The sequence below is a fragment of the Myotis brandtii genome, unplaced genomic scaffold, assembly GCF_000412655.1.
Source record: "Myotis brandtii unplaced genomic scaffold, ASM41265v1 scaffold325, whole genome shotgun sequence".
NCBI lineage: Eukaryota > Metazoa > Chordata > Mammalia > Chiroptera > Vespertilionidae > Myotis > Myotis brandtii.
The window spans coordinates 2,640,051-2,656,885 of record NW_005362486.1 but is presented as its reverse complement, the minus strand read 5'-3'; the positions used below and the strand labels follow the sequence as shown (position 1 = coordinate 2,656,885).

Genomic DNA, 16,835 nt, shown 5'->3' with positions numbered 1-16,835 from the left:
ATCCCGCTGCTGCGGTCGGTCCTCCCGTCTCACCTCGCCGTGCCGCCCCTGGGTACCGTCCTCTGTCAGATCCTTCTATCCCCCATTTCCTCCGTTAGGCAATCTTTAAGCCTCCTCCTTCCCCTCTTATTCCTTCCCACTGCTTTTCCCTTCTTTCCTCGCACCTTCTTCAGGAATCCCCGTTCTTGCACTTGGTCAGGCGGCTGCCTTCTCCAAGGGGCCTGCGGCTCATGGGTTAGGAAGTTGAGCTTCTAACGCGGTCGTTTGAAGATGACAGGCTTGTCCTTTCTCCTAAGCAGGAGTTACAGATTTCAGCAAGTATGCCCCCCCTCAAGAAGCGTCGAAACACCCCCAAGTTGCCCCTAGCCTTAAACCCCCGGAAGAGCAAGGACGTGTTGGCAGTGCTGGCGGAGAGGAACCAGCCTGTCGTGCCCGTGGGGGCGTGGGTGGAACCTGCCTCGCCGCACAGTTCGGGAAACACAGCGTATGTGAGTGTCAGTGTGAACCGAAATACTAAATACTGGGGTTCCTACCCCATCTTTCCCTTTTTTTTTTTTTTTTGCCTCTCTGGTGCTTAAAGATAGTCCGAGGATGCTATTTCTCTTCGGTCATAAATAATATATTCTCGCATTAGCATTATAGAACAATCACGGGTGTATTTGCCAAAACTCACATACGTATAACATGTATATATTTCAGTTTACTTCACAAATTCTTGAGTGCTTGTTATGCACAAGCAATAGGCAACGCCTATATCTTCTACAGTGTAATCAGGACCACAGTTGGCCACATTTCATGCAACATTATCACAAAGTTTTTCTTAAAAATATTTTCTTTATTAATTTCAGAGAGGAAGGAAAAGGGAGAGAGAGATAGAAACATCAGTGACAAGAGAGAATCATTGATTGGCTGCCTCCTGGGGAGCGAGCCCAGCAACCTGGGCAGGTGCCCTGGACCGGAAACGAACCTGGGACCCTTTAGTCCACAGGTCGGGGCTCTATCCACTGAGCCAAACTGGCTAGGGCATCGCTTACAGTTTTTGATAAGTTTGGTCGTGGAGATTCAGGCCGTAAGAGAATAGAGGAGGGAAAGATGAATTCTGACGGGGATTCTGAGGAAATGTGTACCTATAAATTCCATGAGGACAGAGGCCTTTATGTGCTGTTTGTTCCTGTCCTGGTTTATGGTAGGTCTTCAGGAAATACTTGTTGCATGAATGAATGAGGAAATACAGCTTGTGTTGGTCCTTAAAGAATGGATCTGCTGTAAGTACAAGATGGCAGGGAGGAAGGAGATGAAGGGAAACTTCTGCAAAGTTTACATGTGTGCCTGTTTACATAGTTAGACTCATACCACTAAGTAACACATGAGGATAATTTTTTTAAATATATTTTTTACAGAGAGAAAGGGAGAGAGAGAGAGAGTTAGAAACATCGATGAGAGAGAAACATCCATCAGCTGCCTCCTGCACACCCCCTACTGGGCATGTGCCCGCAATCAAGGTACATGCCCTTGGCCGGAATCGAACCTGGGACCCTTGAGTCCTCAGGCTGACACTCTATCCACTGAGCCAAACCGGTGAGAGCATGAGGATAATTTTGTAAGAAGATTTTTATAGTCTTTCACCCAAACCTGTTTCACTTCGCTATTTGTTCAGATTTTATTATGACATTTAACACATTACATTCATAATAAGTTGTTTACATATCTACTTTTCCTGATGGAGTGTGAGTTCCTGGATCACAGGGGGGAAAAAATCTTACTTATCACATTTCCATCTTCATCTTAGTTCCTAACAAATATGGGCATTCGGTAAGTATTTATGGAATGCAAAAAGTGTGTGAAGGTTTCTGAATGTATAGTATAGACAGGATGATGAGCATGAAGGTGAAAAGTATGAAGTTTACTTAGTGGTCCTTAGAGGAGAAATGAGGTATGTTTAAAGTAAATGTTAAATAGTAATGCAGTGTTTATTTTATTTATGTTTTTATGTATGTAATTTAAAGTAAATGTTAAATAGTAATGCAGTGTTTATTTATGTTTTTATGTACGTATGTGTGTATGTACATATTCATTTATTTCTACTCTGCCTATTTCCAGAAAGGATTTTAAGAGTTTGTGTAATGTATGATTAAGTGCTAAGACTATGGTATTTAAAGAAGAAAGATAAGACTTTGTGAATACTGATCAGGGACTCAAATGCGATAAAATGTTCCAAATTGTTTAGGATATGTATTGGAATTGAGCATTACACAGGTATTAAATACCTTTATATTCAAGTCTCTGTGTTATATAGAGGAAATAAAGGAGAATTAAATACATTTCCTGCCCTCAAAGAGATCATAATCTAATGAAGGAATCAAGAAACACTGTACTCAGTTAACGTTAATCAGAGGTACTAAGCATAACAGAGCTGAGAGGAAGAAAGGATTGTGGGAGGTACTAGGAGGTGGGTATTAGATGGTCTGGGAGATGGAGTAGTTCTTTACTAGATAGAGATTACAGGAGGGCATGCGGGGTTAAAAATGGAGCATAATTCTGAGTATGAAGGCATTTTAGAATAAGATATTTTGGTGAGTGATAAGCAATCTGGTGTGTCTGGACTGTTTCACTATTTTAGAAAATGTAGAACATAAGATGGATTTGAATTGATTCATTAAGAATTAATGAAGACACTGTTTGTTCTCAGTTCAGTGAAAAATTCAGATTGGATTTGAATACTCCAAATTCCAATTTTTAGTTTGTGATTTGCTTTGAAGTTCTCAGCACTCACTAGCTATGTCTAGATTATCACCTCTGAACTCCTGTGATTTCGTTACTCTACTGGGAATTTTGGATTATAGAACTGAGTTATTTTTTTCAGGATTGTTTCCTGACTTGTGTTTATAACAGAGCCCTATTGGGAAAAACGGTTGACATTAAAGTTCATTTTCTGTCTTTCATCTTTAAAGACTGCAGCATATGTAATTGAGAAAGAAATAAAGGAACAGTTAAGAAAAAAACAAGAAGCTTTGAAGCATTTTCAGAGACAAGCCAAACACCGAGTAAATCAACGAGTTAGGCTAAGAAAAAAGCAACAGCTTCAGAAGTTCTATGAAGAAGTAAGTTCAAAGTGAGCCCTGGGTAAAGAGTGAGTGGGAAGTGTATGTGTTCTGAGATAAGCTATGACAGTACCAGCTCACTTTCTTTTGATTCCATGCTTTGTATAATCTGATTTGCTGGTGAGAGCAGTAGATTTGTATGTAGAGAAACCATGTTTTATTCCTGTGTTGTTCTGACTCATTTTTTGCTCCTACTAATTAAAAACAATGTTTTGGATTCCTTTTGGGGTTTGAATTCGGGCTTATGCTATTTTTTACAATTAAATTTATTGAGGTAACATTGGTTAATAATACATAAATTTCAGGTGTACAACAAAATTCATTATCTGTGTATTCTATTACATGTTCACCACCCAAAATTTAGTTCTCTTCTGTTATCAGATATTTGACCGTCTCTACTCATTTTGCTCTTTCTCTCTGGTAACTACTATTCTGTTGTCTGTTGCCTATGAGTTTGTTTTGTTAGTTTGTTACTTTTTTGTTTGAAATTCGACATATAAGTGAAGTCATATAATTTTTGTCTTTTTCCATCTGACTTATTTCACTTAGCATAGTATCCTCAAGATCATTCATGTTACTACAGTGGCAATTTTTTTTTAATGTCTAAGTAGTGTGTGTGTGTGTGTGTGTGTGTGTGTGTGTGTGTGTGTATGTGTATCCATTCATCCATTGATGGACACTTAGGTTGTTTCCATGTCTTGGCTATTGTAAATAATGCTGTAGTAAACATAGGGATACATATATTTTTATGAATTAGTGTTTTTATATTTTTCATGTAAATACCCAGAAGAGGAATTGCTGGGTCATATGGTAGTTCTATTCTTAATTTTTAAAAGAATCTCCATACTGTTTTCCATAGTGGCTGCACCAATTTACATTCCCACCAACAGTGTACAAGGGTTTCTTTTCTCCGTATCTTCTCCAACACTTACTATTTCTTGTCTTTTTTAAAATAGCCATTCTAGCAGGTATGAGGTGGTTTTGATTTGCATTTCTCTAATAACTAGTGATGTTGAATATATTTTCATGTCTGTTGGCCATCTGTATGTCTTCCTTAGGAAAATGCTGTTCAGATCCTCTGCCCATTTTTTAATCCGATTTTTTGTGTTGTTTCTTTTTGTTGTTATTGAGTTTTATGAGTTCTGTATATATTTCGGATATTAATCCCTAATCGGACGTGTCATTTGTGAATATCTTTTCCATTTGGTGGGTTGCCTTTTTGTTTTGCTGATGGTTTCTTTTGCTATGCAGAAGCTGTTTAGTTTGCTGTAGCCCCAATTGTTTATTTCTGCTTTTGTTTTCCTTGCCTTTGGAGTCAAATTCACAAAAAACATCTCTGAGACCAATGTCTGGGAACTTAATTTTTTTTTCTACGTATTTTATTGTTTCAGGTCTTAGATTCAAGTCTTTATTCAATTTTAAGTAATTTTCGTGTATGATGTAAGATAGTGGTCTAGTTTCATTCTTTTGCATATGGCTGTCCATTTTTCCCAGCACTGTTTATTGGAAAGACTTTCCTTTCTCCATTGTATATTTTTGGCTCCTTTGTTGTAAATTAGTTGCCCATGCATATGTAGGTTTATTTTGGGGCTCTCAATTCTGTTCCATTGGTCTGTATACCTATTTTTCTGCCAATACTATATCATTTTGGTTACTATAGCTCTGTAGTAAAGTTTGGAGTTGAGGAATGTGATTTGTTTATTATTTTTAGTAGTTTGTTGGTGGAGTCTTTAGGGTTTTCGATATATGTAATCATGTCATTGCAATTAATGACAATTTTCCTTCTTTCCATCGAATTTGGATGCCTTTAATTTTTTTCCTGCATTTTTGCTCTGGCTAGGACTTCTAATACTATGTTGAATAATAGGTAAGGTGGGTATCTTGTCTGTTCCTAATCTTAAAGAAAGAGCTTTCAGCTTATCATTGAGTATGATTTTAGCTGTGGGTTTATCTTATTGGCCTTTATTATGTTGAGGTACTTCCTCCTATACTCATTTTTTTTAGGGTTTTTTTTTTCTTTCATAAGTATATATTATAACTTGTCAAATGCTTTTTCTGCATCTCTTGAGGTAATTACATGATTTTTTTTTATATTTAGAATTAGGCAGCTGGACTCAGTTTAGATGATCCCAATTTTGTTGGCAACACCCAAAGCATCAGAGTCAGGAGCCAGTCGAACATATGCCGCCTTCTCTCCATCAGGCCTGATCAGTGTGTTGACGTTGGCCACAACAATGTCATAGAGCTTCTTCACAGCCTGTTTGATTTGGTGCTTATTGGCCTTGACATCGACAATGAACACAAGTGTATTATTGTCTTCTATCTTCTTCATGGCTGACTCGGTAGTCAGGGGAATTTGATGATGGCATAGTGGTCAAGCTTGTTTCTCCTGGGTGCGCTCTTCCGAGAATATTTAGGCTGACTTCGGAGTCTCAGTGTCTTTGGCTGTTGGAAGATGGGTGACGTGCGGATCTTTTTTGGACACCTTTCAACACTGCTTTCTTTGCCTCCAAAGTCTTTGCTTTGGGAGGGGCAGGAGCTTCCTTCTTAACTTTCGATGCCATCTTCGTAAAAAGGAATTATGTGATTTAAAAAAAATATTCTTTGCCTCCAAAGTCTTTGCTTTGGGAGGGGCAGGGGCTTCCTTCTTAACTTTCGATGCCATCTTCATAAAAAGGAATTATGTGATTTTTAAAAAATATATATTTTATTATTTTTTTACAGAGAGGAAGGGAGAGGGATAGAGAGTTAGAAACATCGATGAGAGAGAAACATCGATCAGCTGCCTCCTGCACACTCCCTACTGGGTATGTGCCCGCAACCAAGGTACATGCCCTTGACCGGAATCAAACCTGGGACCCTTGAGTCCGCAGGTCGATGCTCTATCCACTGAGCCAAACTGGTTAGGGCAGAATTATGTGATTTTTATCCTTCATTTTGTTAATGTGGTATATCACATTGATTAATTTGCGGCTGTTGAACCATCCTTGCACCCCTGGAATGAATCCCAGTTGATCATGGTATATGATGGTATAGATGTTTTACTTGCTGTAGATGTAAGGGGCTATGCAAAGGGGTCTTCTCATTTTTCCATGATGCTGACCTGGCTTATGCTTTTTTTATTAGCAATGTGAACTTTGGGCTAATGACAACTTCTCTGGACTGTAGTTTCTTCACCTATAAAGTGGGGATATAATACTTGTCTCATAAGACTGTTGTGAGAATTAGATGAGATAATGTAAATTATTAGCGCATAGTAAGTGCCTGGTAAATGTGTTTTTGCCAGATTTCTGCTACCTCCCCCTGGCACCAATTTTAAATCTTTTGGGCTGCTTATAGACATTATTTGTACTGGGTTGGGGTGGAATCTCACTAGAATCATGTCACTCTTTCTTCCTTTGTATAGGCAGAAAAAGAAGACACTGTAGGTATGCTGCCTTCAGATCTAGAACACTTCACTTCTAAAAGAACAGGAGTTTTTCCGAAGACTTTGAATGCTGCTATTGGAAGTGCTTGGTCACCTTCTTCCCAGAAGCTTGATGATGGAATACAAGATAGAGAGAATGAGAATCAATTAATACAACATGCCCAGGCTGTAAGTACATATTTATTTTATATCTACAATTTTTTGTAGATGTATGACATATTAGGATATGAAGTAGAGATTAGGAGGTATCACATTCAACTTTACTTTTTCTCACCTTTTTAAAAATCTTAAAAAGTGGGAAATAGTGGGATGATGTTTATTTTAATATATGTTAAAAAATATTATATTTGTTTTTGGTAAGACAATTTAGAATCATCTTATATAAGGTGCCAAAGTGTTAAAGTTCAAAAGTTATTAGAAAGAGCTTTGGCCAGGTAACTCAGTTGGTTAGAGCGTCATCCTAATACACCAATGTTGCGGGTTTAATCCCCAGTAGAGAACATATAAGAATCAATCAACGAATGCATAAATAAGTAGAACAACAAATCATTGTTTTTCTCTCTCTCCTTTCCTCCATCTCTCTCAGTTTGTAGCATATGGGCAAGGTGATCCTAACCTTTGTTGCAAAAAAGGTTACTACATATGTGGGGGATTTTGTTTGTTAATTTTTTTTGTCGTTTAATCCGATTCTCATAATAAATAATTCTAAAACGCAAGTAATAATATAGGAAATTCTCAATTAACACATTCAGAGGTTTTTTTACCTGTAACTTTTATTTAGTGATTCATTTTCTATACCTGATATTTCAAAATTAACCACCATCAGTAGATCCATTCACTTGAATCACTTGATGCCATCCAGTCAACTCTATTCATAGTATGCCTGAGCTTTTGTCCAGTTGATATCATATATTTCAGGTCTGCTGTGGGAATTATCTTCATCTTACCACTTAAAAATTATATTCCTAGGGATAGTGAGAGGAAAGCAAAATGTGGAAAATGATGATTTTGTGAAAATAAAAGTTGTGTAACTGCTAACGTGTTTGATCACAGTATGAAGCAAATCCAATTGTGCTATTAGTATAAATAGGGAAAGCTTTATAAGCACATGTTATGTTGAAATATTTAAAAACATTTTTTTCTTTATCCAAAACTACAACTTTTTCTTGTCTTTGTTCAGTTTTTTAGTCATCATTTTTATAATCATTTTTGTTTTCTTTTATAAGATTATGAATAATTTGTTGAGCAAATATTTATTGAGCCAGGCACTGCATACAGTAAAAGGGATAGAAAATTGATTAAGACAGACACAGTCCTTGCTTTTATGTTCCTTGTAGCTATAAATCCCACTGAAGTAAGAATTTTACTTCATCTGTATAAAACATAAATAGATCAGTCCACCAGATGTACTGTTTGTTCAACATTGTAGGGATACTAATAAAATGTGAAATAGGACCCTTTGTGGGTTTATATTTACAAGTAGACATACAAAGCTAATAGACCCCCAATTTAGTAGACATTAATGTAGAGATACTTGCTGTATTTGGTGATAAAGTTGTGTTTTGGCAGTTCAAAAAAATTTAAATTCCAAAGGAATAGTTAGGAAAGAATTCCTGGAAGAGGTGGAATTGAGCTGTATATTTTGAATTGTTAAGCTGAATTGAATTGGTAAATTCAAGAGAATTTTGAGATAGGAGGGACAGTTAAAAGTCTGGAATATGTATTAAGCCTGATATATTTGGAGTAAGTGATAGAACCTTTCTAATGCTAGTTTATAGAGGAAAAAACAGAAAATGAGGTTAGGTAGGAGGAAATCAAGTTATGAGAAGCCTTAAATGTTTCAAAAATTTTAAAAGTTTTTATAGTATGTTTTTTTCTTAAAAGATGAACTACTAAATGTTCAGTGATTTAAACCAGCGGTCACCAACCAGTGGTCCGCGAGGTCCGAAAGGTTCGCGACCGCTGAAAACTACTTCAAGCCTATAAACTTTTGTCCACACAATACCATGACAATAGACACTTTTTAAAGTTTACTGTTTCTGTTGCAGTTCTTATCCACTAGATGTCACTAAGAGCTAGACAGTGAGACTGTTCAAGCACAGCCACCTTTAGTTTTTCTAGAACTGGTTGAGTAAATAGTGATGTAATTCTCTTTCTGAATGTAAGTGTACTTTTCAATTTTCTTGTGATTTAAGGATGAAATAGTTTGATAGTTTGACATCTGGGATGTATTTCAAAATAATGTAAGGGTGAGGTGAAGTAGGGGGTTATAAATAAAACAAGACTGGCCAAGAGTTATAGTATTCTGTCTACTTTTATATGTGTTTGAAGTTTCTAATATATTTGAATTTATTTACATTTTACATTAAATGTTAGACAAGAAAAGACATTATCTAGTCTAACCTTTCTCTCTCTAAGGAATTCTTTTTATAGTGTTTCAAGTATACATATGGCCCTCTAATTTCTGCTAGAACATTGCCACTGTTGATCAACTCACTTTTTAGACTTTAATTTTTATAAGGTTTGAAATAATTACAAATATTTTTTCAATATATTGAGTAAAAATCTATAATTTTTACTCTGGGTCTAGTTTTGTACTCTCAAGTTATAGAGGATAAAATACCATGGTGATCTCTAAGAACACATCAAGTATTTGATTATAGTTATCATTTTTCTCCTTTTGGATTTTTACATTCCTTGACTCTACTAGCTTTTGATGTCTGCTGGCATTCCTTTGCTTGTGGCCACATCATACCAATCTCTGCCTCTGTCTTCACATCACCTTCTCTCCTATGGGTCAAATCTTCCTCTGTCTCTTATAAGGATACTAGTGACCTGGTGTGCGAAGTTGCGTGGCCCTGCCCACCCACCCACTGCCCCACCTTGACACCCTTCCACCCAGAGCTTGAGCGTGTCTGGCCCCGCCCCCGACACCTCTGGCCGTCTCTATCCACTTCAAGCCCCGCCCTCAGTCCCGTGAGTCGCCTCTGGCTGGTCCCGTCTCCAGAGCAACACGGCGGCTCCGCCCCATCATGGCGCCAGAGGAGAGTGTGGAAGCCTTGTACCTGCTGTGGAGTTTCCAGCCCCGCTTCCTGGTGGCGCGCGCTGCGCTCCTTCCCCTGGCAGGTGGGATGGTCCTGCCTCCTCCAGGCACCTCCCTGCTGCCACCCTGTCTCCGGAGCAACGCAGTGGCTCTGCCCTGCCATGCAGGCAGCCTCCTGCTGAACGGTCGTTATGGTGTGAGGGCATCATGACCATTAGCATATTAGCTCTTTATTATATAGGATTATATAGAATGTGTGATAGCATTTAGGGCCCATCTGGACAATCCAGTATTATTTCCTCATCTGAAGATCTTTAACTTAATCACATCTGCAAAGGCACTTTTTCCTTATAAAGAAACATTTAAAAGTTTCAGGTATGGGGACCAGATATCTTTGGGTAGCCATTGTTCAGTCCTCATAGCAGGTCATTGAAAGGGCCTTTGGGTTGAGTTTTGACAAAGGGTTTAGATAATGACAAAGCAAAAGAATGAATATAATATATATTCCAACTGCTTTGGCCACTTGAAATTCCTGCTTATGGGACTAAAATCAATCTGTGACTCTAATTGAGTTTTAAACTCAATGGGAAATGAAAATTATGTATCCTCATTTAAATCTGTTACATTGTGTAGGGCAATAACATGCATCCTACTGGGCAATGAGTAAAAGGAGGCATATTCACCAGCTGGTGTGGCTCAGTGGCTGATCATTGACCCATGAACCAAGGGGTTGCCAGTTCAATTCCCAGTCAGGGCACATGCCTGGGTTTCAGGCTCAATTCCCAGGGGGACATGCAGAGGCAGACGATCGATGTTTCTTTCTCATCAATGTTTCTATCTCTCTATCCCTCTCCCTTCCTTTCTCATAAAATCAATAAAAAATATATTTTTAAAAGGAGACATGTTCATGGCTTTGTATTTTTTTATAACCTCAACTGCACACATACCTCTTTTTGCATTTTAAGTAACTGTTGCGATCCCTTTAGCTACTCTGTGCTAACCAAATGTAGAAATCTCCTTCCTAGTTGAATAAAGAGTGATGTTTCAAGCAGATTTCTCTGGTTAGAGGTATAGACATTGTAGAAGCAAGAACAAAACAGAGGTGATATATGCTGTAAGGAAAATGGGCTGGTTGTGAAAGTGTTTTTTATCCCTACTTCACTATTAGTAAAAATCGCAACAGTATTTACTATTTACTAGAGGCCCGGTGCATGAAATCTGTGCATGGGTAGGGTCCCTAGGCCTGGTCCCTAGGATCAGGGCCAATCTGTGGGGTGACCAATGGGGCAATTGGGGGCCTCCACTAACCCGCCTTGGCTGGCCTGGTGCCGCCCGTTTGCCAGTCCCGCCCCCCACTGCCGCAGCCAGTTGGGGCCTGCGGGCTGGGAGCAGCTCCAGCATTGAGCATCTGCCCCCTGGTGGTCAGTGCACATTATAACAACTGGTCGTTCTGCCGGTGGTTATGGTGGTCAGTGCACATTATAACAACTGGTCGTTCTGCTGGTGGTTACACCATTCAGTCAATTTGCATATTAGGGTTTTATATAGATAGATATCTATAGTCAATTTGCATATTAGGGTTTTATATAGATAGATATCTGTAAATAAGAGTCATGATTTTCCTTCCAAGGGAGAACTAATCTCATTAAACTTTCACTGGTTGGGTTAGAACTGGTCCCTGCTTTGCCATAATTTCACTGTGTGCCACAGGGATATGCTTTCCTCCCATATGATATATAGTGCTCAGCCTAAATAAAAGGTACTTTGTTCATTTCTGTATTTTCCTTTAAGGAACATTCTATACAGATTTGTGAAATATCGAGTAGGCTGTGCTACTCTGAAAAAGAATTAAAAATAGATGCTTACTGAAATTACTAGGTAGAGATTAGGAATGAACACAAAGTCAACATACTTGGTATTAATACTCATTATCAGCTGTTACTTAGAGTACTTAAACTAATTGGTTCTGTTGAGATGTTGGAGTTTGTGTCCTCAGGTAACTTAGGAAGGCTTCATGGAAGAAGGGAGATTTGAGAAAATACTTTAAATAACAACATTCTTCAAATGTAGGGGTGAAGAAGGGTTCATGTAAATAGGAAAAAAGGATTTGAGGAGGACTAGGAATTAGAGACATCTAGCAAGGAGTGATAAAAGGTAATTAGGCATGCAAGGACCAGAAGGTAATAAGTCTGTTCAATAATTTCTAGTGTAATAATTCAAACTTTTAGGTTCTGATATTTTTGTGTACAGAGTATAAAACATACCTTATTTAAAAAAAATTTGAGCCCTTAAATCAAGTTATGAAATGCAGTCTCTTAATAAAAATAATGTAAAAACACTATCAACAGGTCACAGTCTCCTTTATAAGTAATCCTCTTGTCTTAGGTCTCTCATTTCTTAATAATAGGGGCCTGTGTTCTTGTTGGAACACTTTAGTGAATTTGGTATTAAGACATTTGTTTGCTTTTTTTTCCCTTTTCCCTGACAGCTTAGGAAAACCATGAAACAGGCACGTCACCAGCTGGCATCCTTTAAAACTATGAGTCAAAAATATGCAGCAGTGTTTCCACTAGATACAAGGAAAAGCTGTCCCACCCAACAGGTAAATTAATTTCTAATAAGTTTTTTAATAGAGATAAAAATATAGATAAAGATTTATTTATATCTAATTTCAACATTATTTACAACTGTAAAATAATTGGAAATAACCTTAAATATCCAATAGCAGGGAATGGTTAAAAAATTATGATACATCTATATATAACCATTCTAAAAACTATCATGATTTCAAAGAACATCTGCAGACAAGGGAAAGTGTCTGTGAGGTAAAGTTTAGTGAAAAAAGTAGGATACAAAATTATATACAATATAATCTCAATTTTAAAAATTCATTCAACAAATATTTATGGGACATCTACAAATGCCAAGACATTGTGTTAGAAGCAGGTGAAAAGATGAACAAAGATCCCTCAAGGAGCTTCTGTGCTGTGGGGAGGCATATAATAAAGAGATATCTATTATATTCTATGTAAAATATAATTTCTAACAGTAAGTGCTATGAAAAAAAATAAAGTAAAATAAAGAGATGGGGAGAGAATACTGTGTACATAGACAAAAGCCTAGAAAGAAGTGGATCAAGAAGTTAATACTGGCCGAAACTGGTTTGGCTCAGTGAATAGAGCGTCGGCCTGCGGACTGAAAGGTCCCAGGTTCGATTCCGGTCAAGGGCATGTACCGCCTAGAAAGAAGTGGATCAAGAAGTTAATACTGATTATTTCTGAGTAGTTGTATTATAGGTGATTTTTATTTTCTTCTCTTGGTTTTCTTTCTTAAAAGAAAATTTCTTAAAATTTTTTCTATAATGTATATATTTTGCTTTATAATTAGGAAAAAATACTGTTATTTTTAAAAAAGAAAGAAATTGTTTTGATTCAACAGATAACGTAAGAGTGAATAATTGGAACCCAAATGCGGAGCTAGACTGAAAAGGATATTTAAGGCTATACTTGTAAAATAACACTGTTTTGGTGCCTACTTATTTCAGTGTTCACATATTTGGATGCTAAACTCCTTTACTTTCCTTTGTTTACATAATTTTGGGATTAATTTCAAGTTTTGGTAGGCAGCATCTAGAAAAATGGACCATTAGGCTTATTTATTTATTTTTGCTACCATAGACTCTGTTTTATTTAGTTCTTCCTCAGCTTTGCTTCCCAACTAGTATTCTTTTATATTTTCCTACATTGTACATATATATTTTATTTTTGTATTTTTTTCTTAAGTATCTCAACAGTCAAAAACACTTGTCACTTATATGTTTGCAGTTGGTAGAATACTAAACTATACTGTCTCCCGTCCTAGTGTTAAGAAATTTATAGTTAAATATCAAAATACAAGTGGGCAGCGGTGTGTATCCATATATGGCATTCCATCTAGTTGCATTCATACTGGTTACCTTTTCCTAAAGAGCATTGCCGTATTGAGACTCAAGGTAGAGTTTCTTTTGTACCTAAATTCTTCTCAGTGGCTTGGTATCTTGACACTTTTCATACCTACCCTAGATTTGGACTGACTCCAGGGTACTGTTAGAAAGAGGCGATTGGACACATTCTAATAAACCAGAGAAAAAGGGTTATTTGATGCTAGAGATTGATATTTTATATTGTGTGGAACATGTTCAAACTGCTCAATTGTTTTTTCCCACAAAGAGTACTGTTCACAGGTCTGACTGAAATAATTATCCAGTAGAAGGAAGGAGGATTAAGCCTGAGATAACATCCTTGGATAAGCCACTTGTATACGTCAAAGATGCCATTTAAGTGTAATACATTATGATTATGATGATGACGATGAAGATGAATTCAGGCTGCTGCTTGAATTCAAAGAATTCATGTATATTTTTCAGGTGTAACATCAGAAACAAATCTCCATATAATTGAGAGTGATTAAGAAATTCGTGAAGTTTTTCTTATCACTTATTTCAAGTATGTAATCCTTCCCTCAGATCTGAAGTTTTCTACCTTCTCAGTTATCTGAAGTGGAAATCTTCCAGTCAGAAAGGAGAACCATCTATAGTCTATTTGAATTCTGCTTTCATTTCCTTGTTAGATTTATTTTTACTGACATTAGAATCTGTCTGGTTGTTATTGTTGTTCCAGACCTGGAGCTTTAAGCAGAAGATATACTTGCTCGCCTGCTGTCAGGTCACCAAGACAAAAATCATAAGCTTTCTGAAATTGTTACTGGCATCTTTTTATGTGCTTATTGCCCATTTATGTATTTCTTGTGGAGAAAATGCCAGTGTGATACCATTTTTTAATTGGGTTATTTGTCCTATTATTAAGTTGTAAGAGTTCTTTATATATTCTCAGTACAAATCAGATACATGATTTGCAAGTATTTTCTCTCATTCTGTGAGTTGTTGTCATTTCACTTTCTTAATGCTATCATTTGCAGCACAGAATTTTTAATTTTGGTGTGCCCAGTTGATCTAGTTTTTTTGCTGTTGTTGTTGCTTGTGCTTTTGGTGTGGTATCTAATAAGCCATTGCTTAATCTGAGGTCCTGAATTTTCCTCCTATATGCTCTTCTAATAATTTTATAGTCTTAGCTATTACATTTAGGTCTATGATCCATCATGAGTTAATCTCTACATTGCTTAATCTGAGGTCCTGAATTTTCCTCCTATATTCTAATAATTTTATAGTCTTAGCTATTATATTTAGGTCTATGATCCATTGTGAGTTAATCTCTGTATGTGGTGTGAAGAAGTGTTCTAACTTAATTCTTTTGCATATGGATATCTACTTGTCCCAACACCATTTGTTGAAAAATTATTCTTTCTCTATTTAATTGTCTTGACATTTCTTGAAAATTAGTTGACTGTACTAGTAAGTGTAAGAATTTATTGTTGTCTTTACAATATTGTCTTTGGAGATCCATGAAAATGAGATCTATTTATTTAGATCTTCTTTAATTCATTTCAACAATATTTTATAGTTTTGAGTGTACATTTTTGCACTTATTTTGTAATGTCCTGTTTTTGTAATATTTGACTATACTAACCTACTAAAATTGTATTAGTAGTGTGGTAAAGCCTAGGATGTTATTGCAGTCACATTGTTTCCACCTGTAATAGATACATTTGGATTTTTAGAATTTTTATATAGACATAATTTTTTCATTTTTGTTTGTGTGTTCTTTAGGAACCTGACTCTGAGGAATCTTCATCGATTACGATAGACAAGAAAGGGAAAGAAAAATTGTTCTGGAAGAACCAACAGGGTTTCTTTTCTGAAGAGAAGAACAAAACTTTCAGCAGAGTTCAGGTAAAGTAGAGTGAAAGGAGTTAGTATAATTGAAATTAAACTAAAATGACTTAGACTAGGGATGCCAGTACTGTTGTACTGGTTTGGGATTATAGTAAATCTAAATGGTTACGTGGAGCAAAGTCTATAATTTCACATTTTATTCTAATAATTTGTTTGATTACCATATCCTTTTAAGGTTATTTTAAGAGTCTCTGGAAAACCTATATTTGATGTTTATGTTCACTTTTAGAAAATACAATTAAAAACTCCATTATATGCTGTAATAGAAGAGGAACAGCTAAATGAGTTACAGGATATTCTGCCAGAAACCCAGGATTATCTTTCAGAAACCCAAGGTGATCTGCTGGAGACCCAGGGTGATCTAACAGGAGTGCAGAGTGTTAAGCTGGAAGCCCAGAATATTGAGCCACATTCCCAGGCTGTTGAGCTGGCAGGCCATCCTATGGAAGGCCAAGTTGTTGAACCCAAAGCCCAGGCCATTGAACTTAAAGTCCAGGTTGTTAAGATAGAACCTCAGAGTCTGATGCTGGAAGCCCAGAGTATTGAACTAGAAGATGGAAATATGTTGGAAGTCCATGATTTTTTATCCCCAAATCAGGCTTTTCTACCCAAAGACCAGAACATTCTACCCAATGACCAGAATATTCTACTCAAATGTCAGGACCAACATATTCTACGCAAAGACCAGCATGTTTTCCTCAAAGACCAGGATATTCAACCCAAATATCAGGACCAGGATTTTATACCCAAATGTCCAGACCAACATATTCTACGTAAAGATCAGCATGTTTTCCCCAAAGATCAGGATATTCAACCCAAATATCAGGACCAGGATTTTATACCCAAATGTCCAGACCAACATATTCTATGCAAAGATCAGCATGTTTTCCCCAAAGATCAGGATATTCAACCCAAATATCAGGACCAGGATTTTATACCCAAATGTCCGGACCAACATATTCTATGCAAAGATCAGCATGTTTTCCCCAAAGACCAGGATATTCAACCCAAATATCAGGACCAGGATTTTATGCCCAAATGTCCAAACCAACATTTTATACGCAAAGACCAGCATATTCTTGCTAACGACCAGAATAGCGTATTCAAATTTCAACACCAGCATTTTCTACCCAGAGAGCAATGTGTTCTCACCAAAGATCAGCATGTTTTCTCCAATGAACAGAATACTCTATGCAAATGTCAGGACCAGGATTTTCTACCCAGATATCAGGTAAAATGGAGTGGGAAGGAGATAAAGCAAGAAGAAATAAGCTACTTAAGGTTTGGAGTGGGATTTGCAGGGACTAGATTGCAACTAATTTGGAGATTCATAGTTGGAAAAGATAATATCCTGGTTGATTTCTAAAAGCTCTGGAGTTCTCATTAAGTCTTAAAGTAATATCAGCAGCATGTTACCCTGTCTGAACAATGTAC

The 16,835-nt window shown here is 36.9% G+C and overlaps 1 protein-coding gene across 2 annotated transcripts in view; it reads left to right on the top strand.

The window, feature by feature from the left end:
• The window catches only part of CCDC15 (coiled-coil domain containing 15), a 47,030-nt gene that overhangs the window by 390 nt on the left and 29,805 nt on the right, over positions 1-16,835 (top strand). The window contains exons 2-7 of one of the 2 annotated variants that reach the window (XM_014543425.1): positions 297-488; positions 2,952-3,101; positions 6,508-6,696; positions 12,060-12,173; positions 15,276-15,398; positions 15,631-16,632. In XM_014543425.1, the coding sequence (XP_014398911.1) occupies positions 321-488; positions 2,952-3,101; positions 6,508-6,696; positions 12,060-12,173; positions 15,276-15,398; positions 15,631-16,632 (1,746 nt within the window). In that variant the 5' untranslated portion in view covers positions 297-320. The remainder of the gene's footprint in view (positions 1-296; positions 489-2,951; positions 3,102-6,507; positions 6,697-12,059; positions 12,174-15,275; positions 15,399-15,630; positions 16,633-16,835) is intronic. The other variant, XM_014543426.1, reaches the window with a different exon arrangement.